This window comes from Melanotaenia boesemani, chromosome 1 (assembly GCF_017639745.1).
Source record: "Melanotaenia boesemani isolate fMelBoe1 chromosome 1, fMelBoe1.pri, whole genome shotgun sequence".
NCBI classification, from domain to species: Eukaryota; Metazoa; Chordata; class Actinopteri; order Atheriniformes; family Melanotaeniidae; genus Melanotaenia; species Melanotaenia boesemani.
In genome coordinates, this window is record NC_055682.1 from 37,995,983 (window position 1) to 38,015,500 (window position 19,518).

Consider the following 19,518-nt stretch of genomic DNA (forward strand, 5'->3'; position numbering starts at 1 on the left):
CGATGACAACCTGATCTCAGTCAGATTTTACCTACAGCGATTTATAACTGCACTAATAAGCTGTTGAGTACTTGTTGAATAGTCGAATACTCGGCAACGTTTCAGTATTCAGTGATATATCTTTCCCTGTGACGCAGGTAACCGCATCCGATCCAGATAAGGATGCTGACCAGGAGGCCCTGCGTTACTCTCTCCATGGACAGGGTGCAGAAAGTGAATTCATAATTGATGAGGTCACGGGCAAGATCTACGCCCAGCGGACTCTGGACCGCGAGGAGCGCGCCGTTTGGCGCTTCGTCGTCCTGGCTACAGACGAGGGCGGTGAAGGTCTGACAGGCTTCACAGATGTCATCATCAATGTGTGGGACATCAATGACAATGCGCCTGTCTTCACCTGCGCCCTCAGCTGCCACGGAGAAGTAGCAGAGAACTCAGTAATGGGGACATCTGTTATGGAGATGACAGCGACTGACCTGGACGACTCAGCTGTGGGACAGAACGCCGTTCTCTCCTACAGGATTGTGGGCAGCTTAGATGCTGCTAACGCTGAGGCGGGAGGTGTGCCCACCTTCTCAGAAATGTTCATTATTAATTCCAGCACAGGGACCATCACTGTTGGCATGAGTGGTCTGGACAGAGAACAGGTTGAGTCATATCTTCTGGTTGTGGAGGCCAGAGATGGAGGAGGGATGACCGGAACTGGGACGGCAACCATTCAGATCAAAGATGTGAATGACCATGCACCGAGATTCATTGATCACTCCTGCCTGGCAAGAATCTCTGAGAACGCAGAGCCCAATGCAGAGGTGGGTCAGGATGGGTTCACTGTCCAAAATGAGATTATTTCACAGAAACAATGTAGTTAACCAATTAAAACGCTTCAAATCATTTACACAAATTAGGTTGTGGATAAAAATGTATTTAAATAGATATCTTCTGAAAAGGAGCATTTGACTTATTTAAAGTCAAATATTATTTAAATGAATTCTTATTATATAAACTTACTGTGTGAATTTAACTGCATTTATTCATTTATTTAGATAAATTCAACTAGGGATGCACGGTGGTGTGGGTGGTCGCACTGCAAGAAGGTCACTGGTTCAAGCACCTCAGCTGAGGGGGAAGGGGTTTGAACAGTGGCCTTTCTGTGCAGAGTTTGCATGTTGTCCCCGTGTATGCGTTGGTTCTCTCCAGGTAGTCTGGTCTCCTCCCACCATATAAAGACATGCATGCTAGGTTAATTGGTGACTCTGCGATGGACTGCCGACCTGTCCAGGATGTATCTTGCCTGCTAAGTGCTGGGATAGGCTCCAGCTTCCCTGAGACTCTGAAATGGAATAAGCAATATAGAAAATGAATGAATAAACTGAACTACATATGATTGTGGCACCTGTGCTATGAAATTGACAGAGTATTGCATCAACATAAATCTGCAACACATTAAAATTTCACTTCATTTGAATGATGGATACCAACCCTTAAGCTCTCAGCAGTTTTTATCACTTTTCTCTAAAATACACCTGGACGATGTATTTACTGTGTCCTGAACATGCTACATTTGTAAGCATATTTAAAACCATCTGTATTTCTACTAGGAGTTGTATTAATTTTCCACCACTTGCCTTGATGATGGGAGAGTCCAATCACTGTGACTCCTCCTTCATCCGCCCAAGATTTTTATTGAGGTGAAGGTGTCTGTAAAAACGTGGCATGCTTCCCAAACACGCTTTTTACAATTTAAGAGAAATAAAAAAATCTGTTGATACATGAACTTGATCTTCCATAGTTCTGATAGTATCTTGGCCTCAATTCTTAGAAACATAAAATTAAGTTATCAGGATAAAGTGGCTTGATTTATACATCTTAACTCCACAGACTCATTCTGCCAGGTCTACAGGACCAGTCTAAGATGCCAGTTAAAACAGATTATGAGAATTCAACCAACTTATCAGTAATATGCAGTTATCAATTAGCCAGTTGATACATGTTTCACTGGATATTTGGACACCCCTGTTACTGTTTGACTGCTGGTTGTGCAACTGGGCCATACTTTAATATGTTTGCTGTTAACAACTTGGTGTGCTGAGACTCTCTGGATCTGTTTGGCCTAGAATAGTACAAAACTAGATATTATAGATTTAAATTACACAATTTCTGCTCCATCTATTCAGGCTTTTCTATTTCTAACTCTGGAGACTACCCCCACCAAGTCTTACACTGAATGTCATGCCATTGTCCAAAACACACCATAGGTCCTGGAGCTGACCGCAGAGGACCAGGACACTGGAGAAAATGCCCAGCTGACCTTTAGTGTTGTGGCTGGAGACCAAGAGCAGAAGTTTTTTATGGTCAGTCACAAACAGGAGCAGCGTGGCGTCCTGAGGCTGAAGAAACGTCTGGACTATGAACGGCACAGCGAGCAAAGGTTCAACCTCACACTGAAGGTAAATGGAAGCTTCTACCATGCTTCATTTGGCCTGTGTGTCTTTTTTTTTTTTTTTTTTTTTTATCTCTCCTATCCGTGTTATTAAATTCCATGTTTGTGAGGGCTGCAGTGGTTCAAGGAGATATGGAGAAAAATCAGGGTCAAGACTGATGGAAGCCAGAGGAGCTGTGCTAGAGTGCCTCCAGTTGAAATATTGAAAATATTTTATATGAAAATATGAATATTTTAATTTTCTTTGACAGGTTTTATTATTATTGAAACATTTGAATATGTTCATTTTAAAGCACCTATAAAAAACAAACAAACCCTGTTTTCCTCAGCAAAACTGAACGGCCCAGTTTTTCAATCAGATAAAATATTTGTTTTACTCGGTGGAGGTGCCTGTCTTTGAAATGTGTTTGTAAATAAAAAGAGGAAATAATTCAAATAAAGTGACATAAGTGACTCTAGTCCAGCCTCGCCACATATTCACCAGTCCGCTGTCCTCCTCTGTGATCTGAGACTATTTGCTTCGTGTTTCAGGTGGAAGACCTGGACTTCTCAAGCCTTCTGCACTGTGTGGTGGAGGTGGAGGACTATAACGATCACGCTCCAGTCTTTATTCCACATTTTCTGTCTCTTGCGCCACTCCCTGAGGACATCAGCGTGGGGACCAGTGTGGCACATTTAGTGGCCAGCGACTCAGATTCTGGCCAGAACCGTGACATCACCTACAGCCTATCAGAGGAGTCGGATCCCGACGGTCTGTTCATAATCGACCAGTCTGGTGTACTCTCAGTGGCCCAGCCGCTGGATCGAGAGAAAACACAGCAGCATCACTTGGTTGTCATAGCAGCTGATCATGGGGTTCCACCTCTAACAGGCAGCGCTACGGTTCAGCTGCCTCTGTTGGATGTGAACGATAACGGACCAGAGTTTGAGGCAGCGTACTCCCCAGTAGTCTTTGAGAATGTGGCTGGTCCTCAGGTAGGCTTGACTTAGTTTGATCTCATGTACTTTGTAGAGTTATTGATCAGTGGTGGTATGGATAAAATAAGTAAAATAAAATCATGCTCCGGCTCCCTTCTCTGTTTAGATAGTAAGGTTGAACCAAACATCGACCCTCCTCCGAGCCGTGGATCCGGACTCTCCAGAAAATGGGCCGCCCTTTCACTTCACCGTACCTCCAGAGTATCGCCACAGCAATGATTTCTACCTGCAGGACAATCTAAACGGCACAGCAACATTAACCGCTCTGAGGACATTTGATCGTGAGCGTCAGAAAGAGTTTCTTCTTCCTATTGTTATGAGTGACAGCGGCCATCCAGCCAAAACGGTGACCAGCACCCTGACTGTGACCATCGGGGACCAAAATGATCACGCACACGTGGCGGGAGAGAAGCAGGTTTTCATCAACAGTCACAGAGGTGATTAAAACGATCAACAGAGCATTTTAATCACCACACTGGAAGGTTTCAACCACTTGGTTCCTTATCATCAATCATGCTCGGATTAAAACACAAACATCATTTTATACAGGGTCACAAAGGCAAACTACACAATCACGCAGGTAATCGCAGGGCGTTTAAGCACCTTCAGTCCGTTGCATGTTTGGGGCTGGGTCTCTGTTGAGTTATAAAAAGCCAACATCATTTTCTGATCAGTATTCATAAGATCCCTGTGATACAGTCTAAATGTGGAGCTCTCTCATAGACATTAACAACACATATATGCACTATTTCAGCCATAACCATTAGTGCTGTACAAAGCAGAACAATGCAGGGTGAATTAAGGTGGCAGAAAATCATTTGCACAGAGAAATATTGCAGACACTAGAAGAGATATTGCACAGATCAGAAAATACTGTATTGCACACATAATATGAATATTGCACAATAATTAGAAAAGAATATTGGAAAAAAAATCACCCTTGTAAGCCAGAGGTGTTTACAAATCACTGTTTGTTGAGAGTTTGGGTGGCTTCAAAGAAGAAAATGATCAAGTCTGTTTTTGGACCAGTACCACACACTGAGAGGGCAGAAGGTCAAAAAGGTGGTGACCAGGGGGAGAAGGGAAGAGACTTTTTATGATGTGTCGTGATCTGGAGAATTACCTGGTGTCAACAGTTGTCCCATGTAAAGGAAAAAGTTAGCCGATGACTTTTGCTACTGAGTTTATGATCCTTTAAACCAGTTGTTTTGAAACTTTTTGAACCACGACCCCCAAGATAACATAGGTTGGTGAATGCGACCCCCATCCCCAGGCAACAAAGTAATCATTAAATGTGATGTGTCAAATGGGTCTTCCTGCAGAGTCAGAAACTTCATAAATAAGGGAGATAAAGTGGTTTTTGGTGACTCACCACTGTGACAAGGTACCTACATGCCCAAAATCAGCTTCTCTCACGGCAGTAATGTCAAATTCAGATTTTAAATATGGCATGTTCAATAACTTTGTTTTTTATGAGTTAATGTGTTAAAAATTAAGGTGCTAATATCAAAGATTTATCTCTTCATCAGTGTTTTAATTTTGACAGCCCTGGTAAATATCCCACATTTATTTGATAAATGTAGACTATATATTTTTTACAATTATCTGGTGAGCCCCTGAAATTATCTTACGACCCACATGGGGGTCCCGACCCCCAGTTTGAGAACCACTGCTTTAAAGGGTTTTAAAATTTAGCCAGCAAGTAAGCAAGTTAACTATTCTGCTTTTTGTTCCCCAGTTTTTTCCCCAGCTGTAGTGGTGTGACTCATCCAGGAAAGGTCACATATGTGTATGATTTTAGTCTGAGAGCCAATTCTGCAAGTAGAAGAAAAAAGCTCCAACAAAATCTCTTCCTACCTCTGCTGACAGCCAAAATACATATCTATTGTTTATTTACTTTCATATAAAATACTTGCCATGAATGGGAAACTGTCTCAGCATTGTCCACCTCTTACCTTAGAAGCTTTGGCGAAGACAAACAACAGGCTGAAATTCATCATGTGAGAGTCTGCTTTTCGTTTTGAAGGCTCTGAATCATTCTCACATAGTTTAGTTCTTTCAACCGGGATATAGTTTTTGTGCATTCGAACATCATATTTGGTAATTCATTTTCCCCGTTTAGATCACCTGCAGACTCACATCTTGGTTCTGCTGAGAGGAAATAATAAATGGATCCTGGAGGATGAACATTTCATTTTTCATCTATTTTTATTTTGTTTGTTTTATTTTAATGCTATTACATATATAGCATATGCACCCCACACATACATGCTCGTGTCATGTGCAGATGAAATATTACAGAACATCACTTCAGATCCCATATCTAATGTCTGCTGTTAGAGTTAGCTCATATACTGATGCACTCTCTTTTTCAGGTCGCATGCCAACCACAGTGCTCGGAAAGGTCTACTCTCCTGACCCTGATGACTGGGACAACAAGACCTACGTCTTTGAAGGTCATGTGCCAAGGTAGATAAAGCTTATTCAGTGGATGAGTAGAAATGTGTTGGGCATCTTTTCCAGATTTTCCTTAGCGATGTGGCTGCACATGCAAGATGACTCTGTAAAGTATTTAGAGCTAAAACGTATTTTTATAATCTGTCACTGACATTTTCAGAAGAGGCATTATGTTCTTTATGCTAGTTTTACCAAAAGATGGAGCAGTGCAGAGCGATGGCAGAAGTTAAATACAGTCCAGTTTGGTGTAAGGAGAACTCAAACTCTAGCAGAGGACACCACCGATGGCCTGATGTCGTTCATGACGGACACTTGAGTTGATCTACAATAATTTATCAAGCAGCAAATATAACGAGGGTCACTGTGCCCCCTTACCCCCGAGTCATGTTGTCTTTTCCAGTTAATCTTCCAACACTGTCCATACTGGCTGTTGTCATTTTTAAATCATGGGAAGCAACAGCATCCTGAGTGTAATGTCTATTTTCCCTCTCCTTTTCCTCATCCTCCTGCCCAATATCGCTTCTCAGATTGAATATTAATCTCCTCTCCATCCCAGTCTTGTTTTTTCGTCCATGTGTGTTTTTATTATTTGACGTGGAGCTTTTAGCCTGGTTTTTGAGACTTCCTCTTGACAAAAACGACAATGAGTTGACAACACATGCACAGATAGAATTCCCCGAAGTCTCAGTACTCTCCAGCAGCCCACGATCCTTCAGTCTTTATCTTCCAGACTCAGCAGAACCCACAATGACAGACGTCTTTTCTCTATCTTTTTAGACTTCTAATAAAACTTTGCCTGCTGTGTCTTGGTATTTTTGGCTTTATACTTTTTTATTTCAGTGTTAATATATACACTTAATTACTTCGTTGAACTGTGCTAAGTAAATGTCTGTTTGGTTATTAACATCAATAAATGGTGTAGAATAGTAAAATTTACTTTATAGAAAATACTGAAAAAAAGTAGCTGATATGATCCGTCTCTAAATTAAAGTGAGGAAAAAAAAGAGAAAAAGATTAATCTGAAATTCTCTTCCAGTTAAGTGAACCCTGGTATTAAGTACCAGAGCTCAGACATGATGTTCACCCCGTCAGAATGTGCTGTAAGTTATGTTAATGCAGCCCTTGTCTGTACAAGTGGTTTATTATTTGATTTGCCAACGTTCTGTCTTGGATTTCCTCTCTAATTAAACTTGAATGAGTTCATTTACTGTACAAGGGCAGCATGGAAGAAAAGGACTAAGTCAGATTGCTTCCTTCCATGTCTTTGTGCCTTTTAGTCTTATTTTTGTCCGTTTTCCTCCCTCTCCTTAATAATAATTTCTGCTCACTTTCTGATATTTTCTCAGAGGGTAATTGATTAACCATATAAAAGCTAAAACACGTAATACAAGCTATGATTGAAGTCCTTGAAGATTATTTCGTAATGGTCTTTTTTCATCTTGGATCAGACACTGCAGGCAACTGCATGTGGAAAAATGACACTAATATTTTTAGCCTTTATATAACATGGATGACGCAGACACATCACATTATACATATTTTACATTTAACACGGGTTACATCAGTCAGTTATTTTCAGCCTTCATCCCAGTGACAGAATATTGTTTTAGTTTTTTTTTTTTCAAATGTGGAATTTTTTTGTTGCTTTGTTACAAGAAAAACTGATTAAAATCAGGAGGATGCCCATCAGAAGTTAGTCCCTGTAAAAAATTATCTTTTAATAATTTAAATAAATGTTTTCCACATGTCTTCCACCTCCATGTCTCACACAGTGATAAGTCTTAGTGCAGATATCAGTATATTATTTTATAGCAAATGATTAAAGATAAATTCATTAGATGAATTAATAAAAACGATGACTCACCCTCCTCTGGGGTTTTTGGGAGTCTTATCCACTTGTAGCCGACTCACTGGTTAAAGTAAAACTATGGAAAGCATACTTAAAGGGGCTAGAGAATCCTCTTAAACTTCAATAGCTCTGATTACCAGTTACATATTAATGAGAACCTGAAAGAGGGACTTTTCCTCAACATTACAAAGTTTAACTTGAACAAAAAAAAAAAAAAAAAAGAAAAAAAAATGCAACAAAAATGTCTGAAGGTGAAGACTGAGAATTTAAATATTCACAGGGGTGGAATATTTACCACACTCATTCACACACACATACACACCCACACACACCAATTAAAAAGGAGGTAAAAACTTGAAATTTTCAAAAGAAAACATGTCACACTAACTGCAGACAATAACGCAAATAGGGGGGAGAGACAACCACGGTGGGCAGCTCCACCATCTCCCGCCTCTGGGTCCACAAGGCCACCCGACCAAACCTGCAATGCAATGAAACAAGTTAAAATTCACACAGATGAGCAGTAACATATAAAACCAACCTCTGTGGGGAAAAATTGGACACATTGAAACAGCAATGAATATTTACAAATAGCATTAACACAAAACAGCAATGACTAGAGCATCACACGTCACGATGGATATGAGAGCCACAGGCAACAGATTGCAGCCCAGTCTACTCAGCTTCTAAAGACTCGGGTGGCAGGGGCTGTTTAGGGAGACCTAAACACAGTAAAACACACTTTAGAGATGGCAAACATAACCATAGCTTAAGGAACACTAGCGCCTACCAGTCAAAGTGTTACAGAAGCCACAGGCTACAAATACCTTAAACAAAGGCTGGAACACAAGACACAGCCACGAGGTGGACCAAATAACCAGAGCTGAAAGAAATGACACCTACCAGTCTCAACCTGCTGCACATGCCAGGCATGAAGAGAGCAGGAGGACACAGGATACCTAGTCTGTCCTGTAAACACACACCGTGCTAGGTGGAGGAGGAGGACCAATACACCTACACCTACCAATACATAGGTGTTATTTGTTTATTTTTCAGTTACATGTTAATGTATATTGAAATGCACTTTGTACCTGGTAAACTGTGTCTGGATATTGATTTTAATGGGAAAATCTGCTTTACTGACAACACTGTTTGTTGCTTATGTGACTGATTATGTAAATGAGTTTTCTGGGAATGTCTTAAATCAGTCATTAAAAGCAGGGTTAGGAAGAGGAAAAACATCAAGCTTTGGTTAAAAAAAAAAACAAATTAGTTAACCTCTCTATGTTTGACACACTTCCATTATCACTGGCCATAAATCTGCTGTTTAAATGTTCAATATGAATAAAGTCTTTGAGACACTTGGCTGTTATCTACTCACTGTGTCATAATTGAAACATGTCTTTATGAAGACTACCTCATGATGCATTACTGAACCATTTGCACTGTAAACATCAACAATGGAAAACTGCAGCCTGTATAACCCAAAACCTTAAATTATTACCCAGTTTTATGCACATATTTGTAATAGCAGGCTCCAATGATAAAGTTTGTCCCTTAGCGAAGCAGTGGGTAGTAGAATTACTAGTTGCTAAATATACAGTCTTGCCTACATTTCTTCCCTCAAAGATATCTTTCATGCTGACATCTGCTAAACAACTGAAATGAATATTCTCTGCAGACTCGCCGGGATGCGTGGCCTAATAAGCAATCAGCACCACTCCAGGGGACATAAAATATCTGAGATCGGGTCATGCAGCTGTCACCCTGCTCACCTGAGCTGAAACTAGAACACAATCCAGTCTCAGGTCGTTGCATACCAATGAGATGAGTTTAAGAGGCAGCAACCTAAATGACCTTAGTTGACCCAGAGTGCATTTTGTCATGAGTCAATGTGTTTGTTCTTCTGTCTCAGTTACTTCATACTGAACAAACGAACGGGGTTCTTAATCATTAAGGAGAATGCCCCACCCGGTACCTACCAGTTCCAGGTCCGTGTTTCAGATGGGATCTGGCCAGATGCCGTCTCTGGTGTTACCGTACATGTAAGGGAACTACGAGATGATGCCATCTACAACTCAGGGTCCCTCCGCCTCGCAGGTAAGGTTGATTTTCAAAGTCAGCTGTCTTTTCAAAGATAGGCTCTGGTAAAAATGGCTGTTCGATAATTGTGGCTGCATTCCTGATGTTAACAGATAGCTGATGTTGTCTTTTCCTGATGTTCAGTCAGTTCCTTGAGGAGCTTTGTAATAATATAACTATTGCTGGGCAGTAAAATGGTCCACACCAAAAACTGGTTTTAGGTTTGTTATAAGAATTTGTCTTGTACCACAAACACCAGTTTAAATAGCCTGAACAATGTTGGGAATGTGGTGCAGCAGGAAACTGTTTCAGGGGGACATTTTTCACCACTAAACATGCAGCAATTATTGCAGCGTTATTGGAGATGTTGAGCGGTGAAAATGGACGGAGAAACTTCAGAGAATGAGGCGGTAGCTTAAGTTGAACATGACAGAATAAAAAGAGACGTATCTGTTGTCTGGAGGTAGATTTGTTTTAAAGTAACACAACATAACTTTGACATTCTGAAGACATTACATACATTCCTGAAGCCACTGAGGAACCACACTTCATCACCGGCCTGACTCACCCTCTCTTCATTCAACCCTGTGCCTGCTGCATGGCGGACCTGTAGCTTTTGTACATGAGCTGGCTGCTCTTTCAGTTTAGATTAGACCCACAAATATTTCTTTTTTTTTCTTTTTTATTATTCTTTTTATCTTTTTTATGCAACAGTCTCTCTGAAAACGAGTTTTCTCGACTTTAGCTGATATTTTTTCCTAAGGATCTTTTTCAGAACAGCCTCCAGCTGCAGCTCAAACACTCAGAGCGAGTGTTAGAGGCTGCTCCTGTTTTCTTAAAGCACTGCTTTGTGTTTGTAAAGCTAAAAACAGAGGCAGCTTTTTCATTTTTTTAAGAGCCATATGGGACAACAGTTCTTAATTTCTCAGACAACTTCAATGTTTCTGTTGGTCTTTCAGCCGTTGCTGACTTTCTGTACGAGAGTTCCTCTAAGCTCAGACGTCACATAGACAGGAAGCTGCAGAGGCCACAATCTGACTCTCATCTTGCTTTTTCTGTTCTTTTGGCTCGGACACCTTGAAAATCTCTAAACTCGCACACAAATTCCACAATTTTCCACGTTTTACAAATGATTTAAATCTCATTGTCAAGTGCTGCGATTCCATCCACATCACAGAGCCCTGCGCTGCCTACTCTGGTCACAGTTTACGGTGGAGCTTCAGGCTGTTTTTTTACGGTTCAGTTATTGTTGTTGTTGTTGTAAAACTGTATAAGCTTACATGTAGATGTGAAAAGTTATGCACTGTCTTCACAGGTTTTTTTTTATTGTTTTTATTCAGACATGAACATCTGTTCAAATGATCATGAGACTGCTCTCTTTTTAATAACAAGCTCACTTATGTATGTTGTTTTATTTATTTTTTATTTTTTCAATGTATTCTTCCTTGTTCAAAATATATATCCAATCCAGTTTGACATATCTTATTAAACTGTGTGACCTCCTTGGATTGGGTCTTCCAAGCACCAGTTTAAACCAGTTTACAGCGGCTGCAAACTTACTTGACATCCGCCTGTCAGCTGTGCCTGTTAATGATGGCCTCTGACAATCGTATTATCATGACAACAAGCACTGTTGGACCGTTAACGATACCAATTTGGATTGATTCCTGCTGACTGGGATGGTTTGGGGAAAACAGTCATTATTTGCAAACTTGTCTCCAGTTACAGAAATACTGCTGATTGTTGTTTACTCTTGTTTGCACTGTTTCAACAGTATTTTAAGGATATTTTCTTCTTTTTTGGGAAAATGTTACACCCATTATTACCTCTTCTCCCCTGACTCATAGGGTCTCAGCTGTCATCATTGCACACATGGAAAAACCCTGTTTCCATTACTTATGATGGCAAAATAATTAGTCGTGGATTTGCTCAGCCAGCACATTCCCCTCATATGTTGAGCAACATCCATCACTACCTGATGTACAGCACATCGGCTGTCTGCTCAGAATTAAATTTGCTTTAGAGAAATGGGACATGGCTGAAGGATTTTATGATTTCAGAGATATTATTATATATTTAATAGGAGCAGGCAGAGGCCAACAGATGCTCTCCGAAGAGGAAAGGAGAGCAGAGGAAGAGAATGAAGGTGCAAGTGAGAGTCAAAGCTCATATAAGCAGATAAAAGGATTTCCTACTCGTTTCAGGAGAGGGTTCAGATAAATTAATGTGACTAAATCCAGAGACGGTGTGGAAGAAATCAAGTGCACGTATTTTTAATGTTCGAGCCAAATGTGGAAAAGCAAATGTGTGACACGAAAAATGGAGATCAAAGTGACTTAAATGCTGAATGAATTATTTTGTTTTTATTTATTGTTCCGGAAACATGAGTTTTCAGCCATTTGCTGTTGTAAAGATAAATTGTTACAGGTTATCTCCATTCAGTGGTCTTCTCTTTAAGAACTTGAATGATGACATTGACGTTAGTTGAAAATAAACTGTTGAAATCACTGAGCTGCTTTTAACCTGCAGTTCAGCCAGTAACAATCTCAGGGAAAATAATGTGACTTGGCCCTTTTGAAACTAAACGTAGGATTAATGACTCTGAGATCATCCTGAGGTTCAGGCGAGCTAAACGTGTGTGCATGCATGCGGAGGATATGTAACCGTAGCCATTTCCAGGATTTTATTTTCCATGTGGCACTTTGGAGTAAACACTCATTGATTCTCAGTCTCAGGGATTATGAAAATACTCTACTTATAGCATTACTTATACCCTCCCTGACACTCTAAATCCTATTTCAAGAACAAATGTGGAATGCAATAAGGAAGCTCAAAGAGAGCACTAGTTAAATCTGTCTTACTAAGATTAGGCTGCCTCTCACTCTCCCCCTCGATTTCTCAGTATTGATGAAAAGGTAAAACTGTAGTAAACAAAAAGTCCTTGAAATGTCCACATAACACAAGCTGAGACACACAGCCAGACACAAGGAGTTCATTCACTGCATACAGCAAGCTGATGCAATTTTTGTCACACCATGGGGACTTAGTAAAATATCCCTGCCAGGATATTGTCTTTTAACAGACAAAATAATGCAGAAATACAAGGAGAACAATTATTCTGTCTGTTTCTTCATCTGGTTGAAGATGTAGTGAAACTGAAGTAGGCAAAAATAGGTAAAAATGCTCCAGTCAGTCATAACTTTATCCCCACCAGTCTGATATAAAGTAGGTTCTCCTCCTGCTGCCTAAGGGTATATTCACACCAGGATACTCTGGGGACTCGGTTAAATTTGATTTTTGAAAAATGTCGCACCTTCCTTTGGTTTGCTTTCACACTGCACTTTACAGAAGCAGACCAAACCCCCTGAACAAGGTAAGGAACACTTACAAACAGCCACTCACTAAGACGAAAGAAGACAATCCGGCTCATCGATTGGCCGGGATTGAAAACGACTCATTCACAGCAAACAGTGGAGCAACAATATATTTATTCAGTCTTGGGGTTTCTGTTTTTACTTTGGTGTTAAAATCTAATGCGTTTTTCACCAGAATCTATCACGTATGAGCAGCAGGAGAGGCAGCCAGATATCCAAAATGTTGCTCTACTTCCTCTCTTTGGTTCACCTGGTGGTCAGATTGCTTTCATGTTGCACGAATAGTGGATCAGTATTTTGTGTTCTTTCTTTTTGGCATGTGGCTTTAAACAACATACATCCACCATATATTTAAACATGGTGCTGTTCCTGCTTTGTTCTTATTGTGTATTCTTATGGGAAGGACAATCCATTTGACTAATCATGTGCCAAACTCCATCCTTTAGGTTCAGATTGGTAAGATTTGTGCCCCAACGGAAGGGTCCTAAATAAGTAGGATGGTCCAGATTGTATACTTTGCCAACGAATGAAAATGTGCATTGTCCCACCCTAAGTCTGACCCGTTGGTAGAAACGGGGCTTTTGTCATCACCAATGCTAGTTTGTCCCATGTAAGGATAAAATGTAGAAAGACTAAACTAAACCCTTGATTTTGTTTCTTTTTATGTACTTAAAATAAACATTTTGGTGTCCACTCAGAATGAGGGGTCATGACCAATATTTCATTACAAATCAAACCAGCTAGAGGAATTTTTCAGATAAGTTATGAAAGTTAACTTCATGATGCCAACAGCTCATATCTGCTAGGCTTAAAAGTCATACTGTCAGATTTGTTTTGGTGCCCAGAAGCAAAACCTGAAGTGTATATTTTTAAAATTTCTTCTACAAGCACTAAACAAGATAAACACATCTATATCATTGTTTACTACCTCTATTCTGGACCAAAAAATGGCTTTGAATGAATTGCTCATAAACTGGCATATAAGTGTACTACCTATTATTAATAATATGTAGTAGGTGGTTTTGAAAAAAGCTGTACTGAGTTGGGTCTTTGTCCAGAACTGGTGCCAGAGTTTTCCTGAGTCCAGCTAACAGGGATTTCCAGTGTCAGAGGGTCTCAAAAACATGCAGAGGTTTCGTCCAAGAGGTTCTAGTGAGGACAAGGAGACATAGATCAGTTTCTATGGTCAAACAAGTTTAACTACATCACTTGCTGATACTGTGGAAGCTGACGCAAGACTGACAAGCAGTAGCTCTACATTCAGAGTGCTGGAGTTGTCACCTGTCTTTATCCCAGAGGAGGTAGAAGACTCCCGGCATCTGAAGCCTGACACTCTCACACCACAGATCAGTCCTATAATTAGGGAGAAGAGACAGGAAGAGGGAGAGAGAGAGAGAGAGAGGGAGGGAGAGGTTCTACTGGGAAAAGCTAGGGATAGGACTGTGACTTCTACAGTTAGAAGAGAAAGCCAGCATTACAAATTGGATGTGAAGAGTCTGAAGGACTAAGAAAGGAAGATAAGTTGCAGCAAGACAACTACTCACTAAGCTTTGAGCTGTGGCAAATGTATACAGCCTGTCACGCCGTGTACCAGGTAAACGTGGCTGTGACATGTTTCATGTTTGGATGCATGTAGAAGACCATGGGATGTGGATATCTGTGAAGAGCTGTGATTGTAAAGAGCAACACAAATTCTCAGTCTCACCAATGTAAAGTAGGTTTTATGAGGTCACACAGACTTGTAGACTCTTCTAGAAGTAATAATTTCTCTGATGTTTGTTTCCATGCTGCATCCTTCTTGGGCTGGGGCGTGGAAAAAGGGGGGTGAAGGAGAAGGATTCTAGGGGCCCAGAAGGGCCCTCAATGCAACTGCAATTCTAACAAATTTATCTGATACTCAATGATAAACTTACAATCACGCAAACATTTTAGTTACAATGCATTGGTATCACTAAGTTCTTTGTTTTAAAAGCATTTCTGAACACCCACCCGCCCTCTATATTCCCTTATATGGTTCAGTCCACCTGCTCCATCAGCTGCTGGGGTCTCCATAGTGGTTTGCTTGTGACTGTATTACATTCAGTTCACATAATACAATAAACCATGTGAGGTCCTGCTATTTTTTGTTTCTGAGCCTACCTAATTGATTTTATATATATATATATATATATATATATATATATATATATACATATAGGATATTATTTGTGATTTGTTGATGACAGTTGATATCGAACAGGCAGGGCTGATCTACCACAAGCTTCACCGTCCGCTCCTCCCTCTGAACGGTCCACCTACAACGTTTCATTAATGGTTCTTGTTTGTCCTGTTTTATGTATTTATTTTTATTTGTTTATTATTTTCACTATTATTACTTTATTTTAGACTGGATTCCTGTTTCTGCTTTTGTCAGAGCTCATCTTTTGGTTGTCGATTGTGGTACGTCTCTGCAGCTTGTGATATTATCAAACATGTTTGATATTGTCGTAGACCCAAGACTAAGAAAAGACTAATTTGAAACAGTGCAGATTACCGCCTTAAACCTAACTACTGAGATGACGGGAGCGCGCTGTGACTCCAGTAAAACTCCTAGATTTACTAAAGACCGTTTTTAATCTGCGACTGTGAAAATCGTTTGGTGTACGCCCGGCATAAATCAACAGATAACACTATCAATGAGGTTTCTGTTTGCTATTCTGACAGAGTATGCCAGATCAAAACACTGGCTGTGTCAAGCATCTGTGGCCTCCATATATAAAACCGCTGCTCAACCACTTCAGCTAAATGCTGCACCAACAATTTCCAGTTTTTTAAAAATATGAGAAACCATCCAAAAGGTTAATTGTATTAGTTGTTGTAAAGAGGTCATTTGAAATTGAATGCAGTTGTAGATGTAACATTCTAACAGTCTCATTACCTACCTGTTGACTAAAACCTGCAGCCTAATCTGCTGTGAATCACTTCACTCAGGATAATAGGAATACCGTGAGCTTGTGTTCTTTCAGTAAACATGTGAAAGCTACCAAATTTGTTTTCTGTTATGTAAGAAAATAAAATCTCTTTAGACTTTAACATCATCCCCATCCAAAAAAATCCATTTGCTAAAGCTGTAATTCCCAACCTGGGGTCCTGGCTTGACATGAGGTGAATGTCAAAAATCTACTCTAAGCCGTGTGTAAATGTAATGTGCAAAAATATCAGTACAGTTGCTGGATTATGACGTCTGTGTGTGGATTAGGTCAAACATTAAGTCAAACATAGCGGTATGAAGGTTGTTGCATGGACAGGCGTCTGTGTGTTTTATGTGCTGCATCTAAAAGTCTGTAAAAACTGCTGATGTGATTCAGATTATGATTATTATAACCAGTGTGGTTTCCATGAGAGCAACAGATGCAGGGTCCTGAATCAGACATGCAATCCAAAGACTCATCATATGCAATCTGGAATACAGAGCTGGAAAAATGTCTACAACAATTTCCCCTGCAGATGAAACCTTCCAGCGGCACAGAGAGGATATGTTTTTAATAATATACTACTATACTATATTACTATACTAATATACTCAGAATACAAACATGCTTGAGCATGAAATTCTCATTTTACTGATGCTGACACATGAAAGAACCATTAGGACCTTTATCTTTCCAGCCTTGAAGATGTGGAGATTACAGCGGGGTGAAGGAAGCAATAACAAGTGCATTAAAAAGAAAAAAAAAAATAAAGTAATTAATTAATTAAAAGAAAAACAGAAACAGAAAACTGAGATAAAATCTAAATATTTAAATCACAAACAGAAAATATGTAAATATGATGTTCAATCAATGTTTTTATAGTAAAGAAGTGTAAAAATGTAGGAAATGAACCATGAATTAATTAAACTGTGGGGTTAATTAATAAATATTCAAGAGAATAAAAGGATTTCTGAATGTGACTAAACTTAATTTGAGGGGCTGTTTTAAGATGTAGACCTAGATTAATGAATAATAAAGGAAGGTTGGTTCACTATCTTTGTGACACCAATCATGTTCATAGCATCTTAGCAAAGGGGATTTGTCCTCGTCAGAGGATTCCAGTTGACTTTAGTGACACTCACACCCAAATCTGTTGGACAGTTCTTGAATCCAAAAGAATTCATTCATTCATTCTCCGTACCACTTAGTCCATTTCGGGTCGCGGGTTAGCTGGAGCCTATCCCAGCATTTTAGCAGGTGAGAGGCATGTACACCCTGGACAGGTCACCAGTGCATCGCAGGGCCAACACAGAGAGGCAAACAACCATTCACACACACACACTCCTGGGGAGAATTTAGAGGGACCACTTAACCTAACATGCATGTCTTTGGATGGTGGGAGGAAGCCGGAGAACCCACGCAAAAGAATCCAATCCACTTTATTTATAAAGCACATTAACAAAAATGTCTCCAGAGTGCTGCACATCAAAAATCAGCAATATTGATGAATAAAATTAAAAATGATAACCAAAGGTTTCTCTGTTTAGTTCCACCAGCTCTTATTAAAACACTAGAGGTCTTCCTGTGTTCTCTGTAAGGGCTAATCCTCACGCCATTCGTTTCAAGTCCAAATGTGACATTTGTTGATCAATAAAATTCCAAAGCATGGCTTTTTTTGTGTGTGTGTGTGTATCGCTGCCTGCTGAGCCCTTTGTCCCACCAGAACTGATTACACAGCAGAAAGCATTCATACAGTTTTAGGCTGTAAAAGGACAAGTACAAAGTCTCCCAAAAACACCTATCCATTTTTTCACCTATTTGTGTGAAATCTCAAACCCAGAGACAGAGAAGTGTCTATGCACCGCCTCCGATGAAGCCTCTGGAGAGGAGAAAGCAGAAGTGAGTTGTAAGGTTGGATCAGTGCCAGGTGCAAAGGCTGCCATTGTGTATTAGGAGGTACTGCCCTTCCCCCAGCCCTTCTCACTGTCTCTCTGTCTGCCTGTGTCCCCAATTCTCCCACTGGACCGACTGATGGGAGCTGACATTCGCCTCAATCCCTCACACAGTATCCACTGAGCCCATTCTGAGCCCCCAGTCTCTCCTCTTAATGCGTGGGCTCTGTCTCACACCTCTCACTCACTGACCTACTCATCCAGCCCCCCTCTTTTATTTATTTATTTTTTTACAGTTTCTACTGTATTTGTGTGTGTGTGTGTGTGTGTGTGTGTGTGTGTAATTATCCATGTCTGCTAGAACCAGTCAGTCTTACAATGTTGAGATTTGATATTTTTTACAGTCTTTATCACCCCCTGGTCATTTTATCATGTTAAAGATGTTAAAGGATCAGCTTACATTATGCCCTCGCTACTCTACAGTAGAGCTTCCTCAGGACCAAACAAAACTGGCTGTAACTGGTTGTCCCCCCCCAAAAAAAAACATCAAAATGAAGTAGTTTTCTACTTGTTTTTAAGCAGAGACTCTCAATTATGTCATGGATACAGGTGATGTAATGTACAGATCCAAAGTCTAAATTCTTCTTTTAAGATTTTTTTATTTATTTTTTTTTTTATATTTCTTATTAGTGCCCTGGCAGGAATCATGACTAATGTTCTCCACTGAGTCTTTGTTTTCTACCTCTTATATTTACACAAACTAATGTATCTGACGTTTCTTAATTACACTTATTATTTTTTATTATCATTTTTCTTATAGTGTGATGTTTGTGGTAATGTTTTTTTTTTTTTTTTTTAACAAGTCTGTGGCTGCAGAACGAAGGAGCAAAGCTAGAACACTGGTATTTATGTCACTCACTTTTCCTGATGTCAATCCAGAATCTAAAATAGATATTAACTGATGATGTGTTGGTAATTTATTCAATTCATCTTGAAGCTAGATAGGTGATGAGATTAATAATCTTTAAGGCTACATAAACAATGCAGGTCTTAATCCTCAAATCTGACTTCTTTTTTTTCATCAAAGCTGGTTTTTTTTCTTCTTTTTATTTATTCATTTTTTAGCATGGTGTTTTACATTATCATTTCAATGCAACCTTCATTACCCTCAAGTGTGAATGATATAAAGCCCTGAGGTGAAACTCATGCGCAGAGGAAAACACGTCACACGCAGCACGCTTTGTTTACAGAGGTAAATATGGATGCTACCCTCTGTACCGTGTGTATCAGTTTAAGTTGTTGTGCAGTCAAAGCTAAAGAAAAATATGATCTCACATTTTTCCATCCATTTTTATATTCAACCTTACTGTGTCCTGTTTCCTCCGGCGCAGATTTGTGATGTCTGTCTCACTTAAATGATGTAAAAGTCGGATGAAATGCGACATGACCATTCAGGCCGAGTTCTCTTTGACACAGATCGGATATGTATGTGATTTAG

General features: G+C 39.8%; 1 protein-coding gene across 1 annotated transcript in view; it reads left to right on the forward strand.

Annotated features, from left to right (window-relative positions):
* Nucleotides 1–19,518, forward strand: part of si:ch211-186j3.6 (neural-cadherin) — a 384,844-nt gene that overhangs the window by 218,660 nt on the left and 146,666 nt on the right. The window contains exons 19-24 of the mRNA XM_041985518.1: nt 138–806; nt 2,253–2,444; nt 2,969–3,412; nt 3,522–3,852; nt 5,791–5,884; nt 9,637–9,821. Coding sequence (XP_041841452.1) covers nt 138–806; nt 2,253–2,444; nt 2,969–3,412; nt 3,522–3,852; nt 5,791–5,884; nt 9,637–9,821 — 1,915 coding nt within the window. The remainder of the gene's footprint in view (nt 1–137; nt 807–2,252; nt 2,445–2,968; nt 3,413–3,521; nt 3,853–5,790; nt 5,885–9,636; nt 9,822–19,518) is intronic.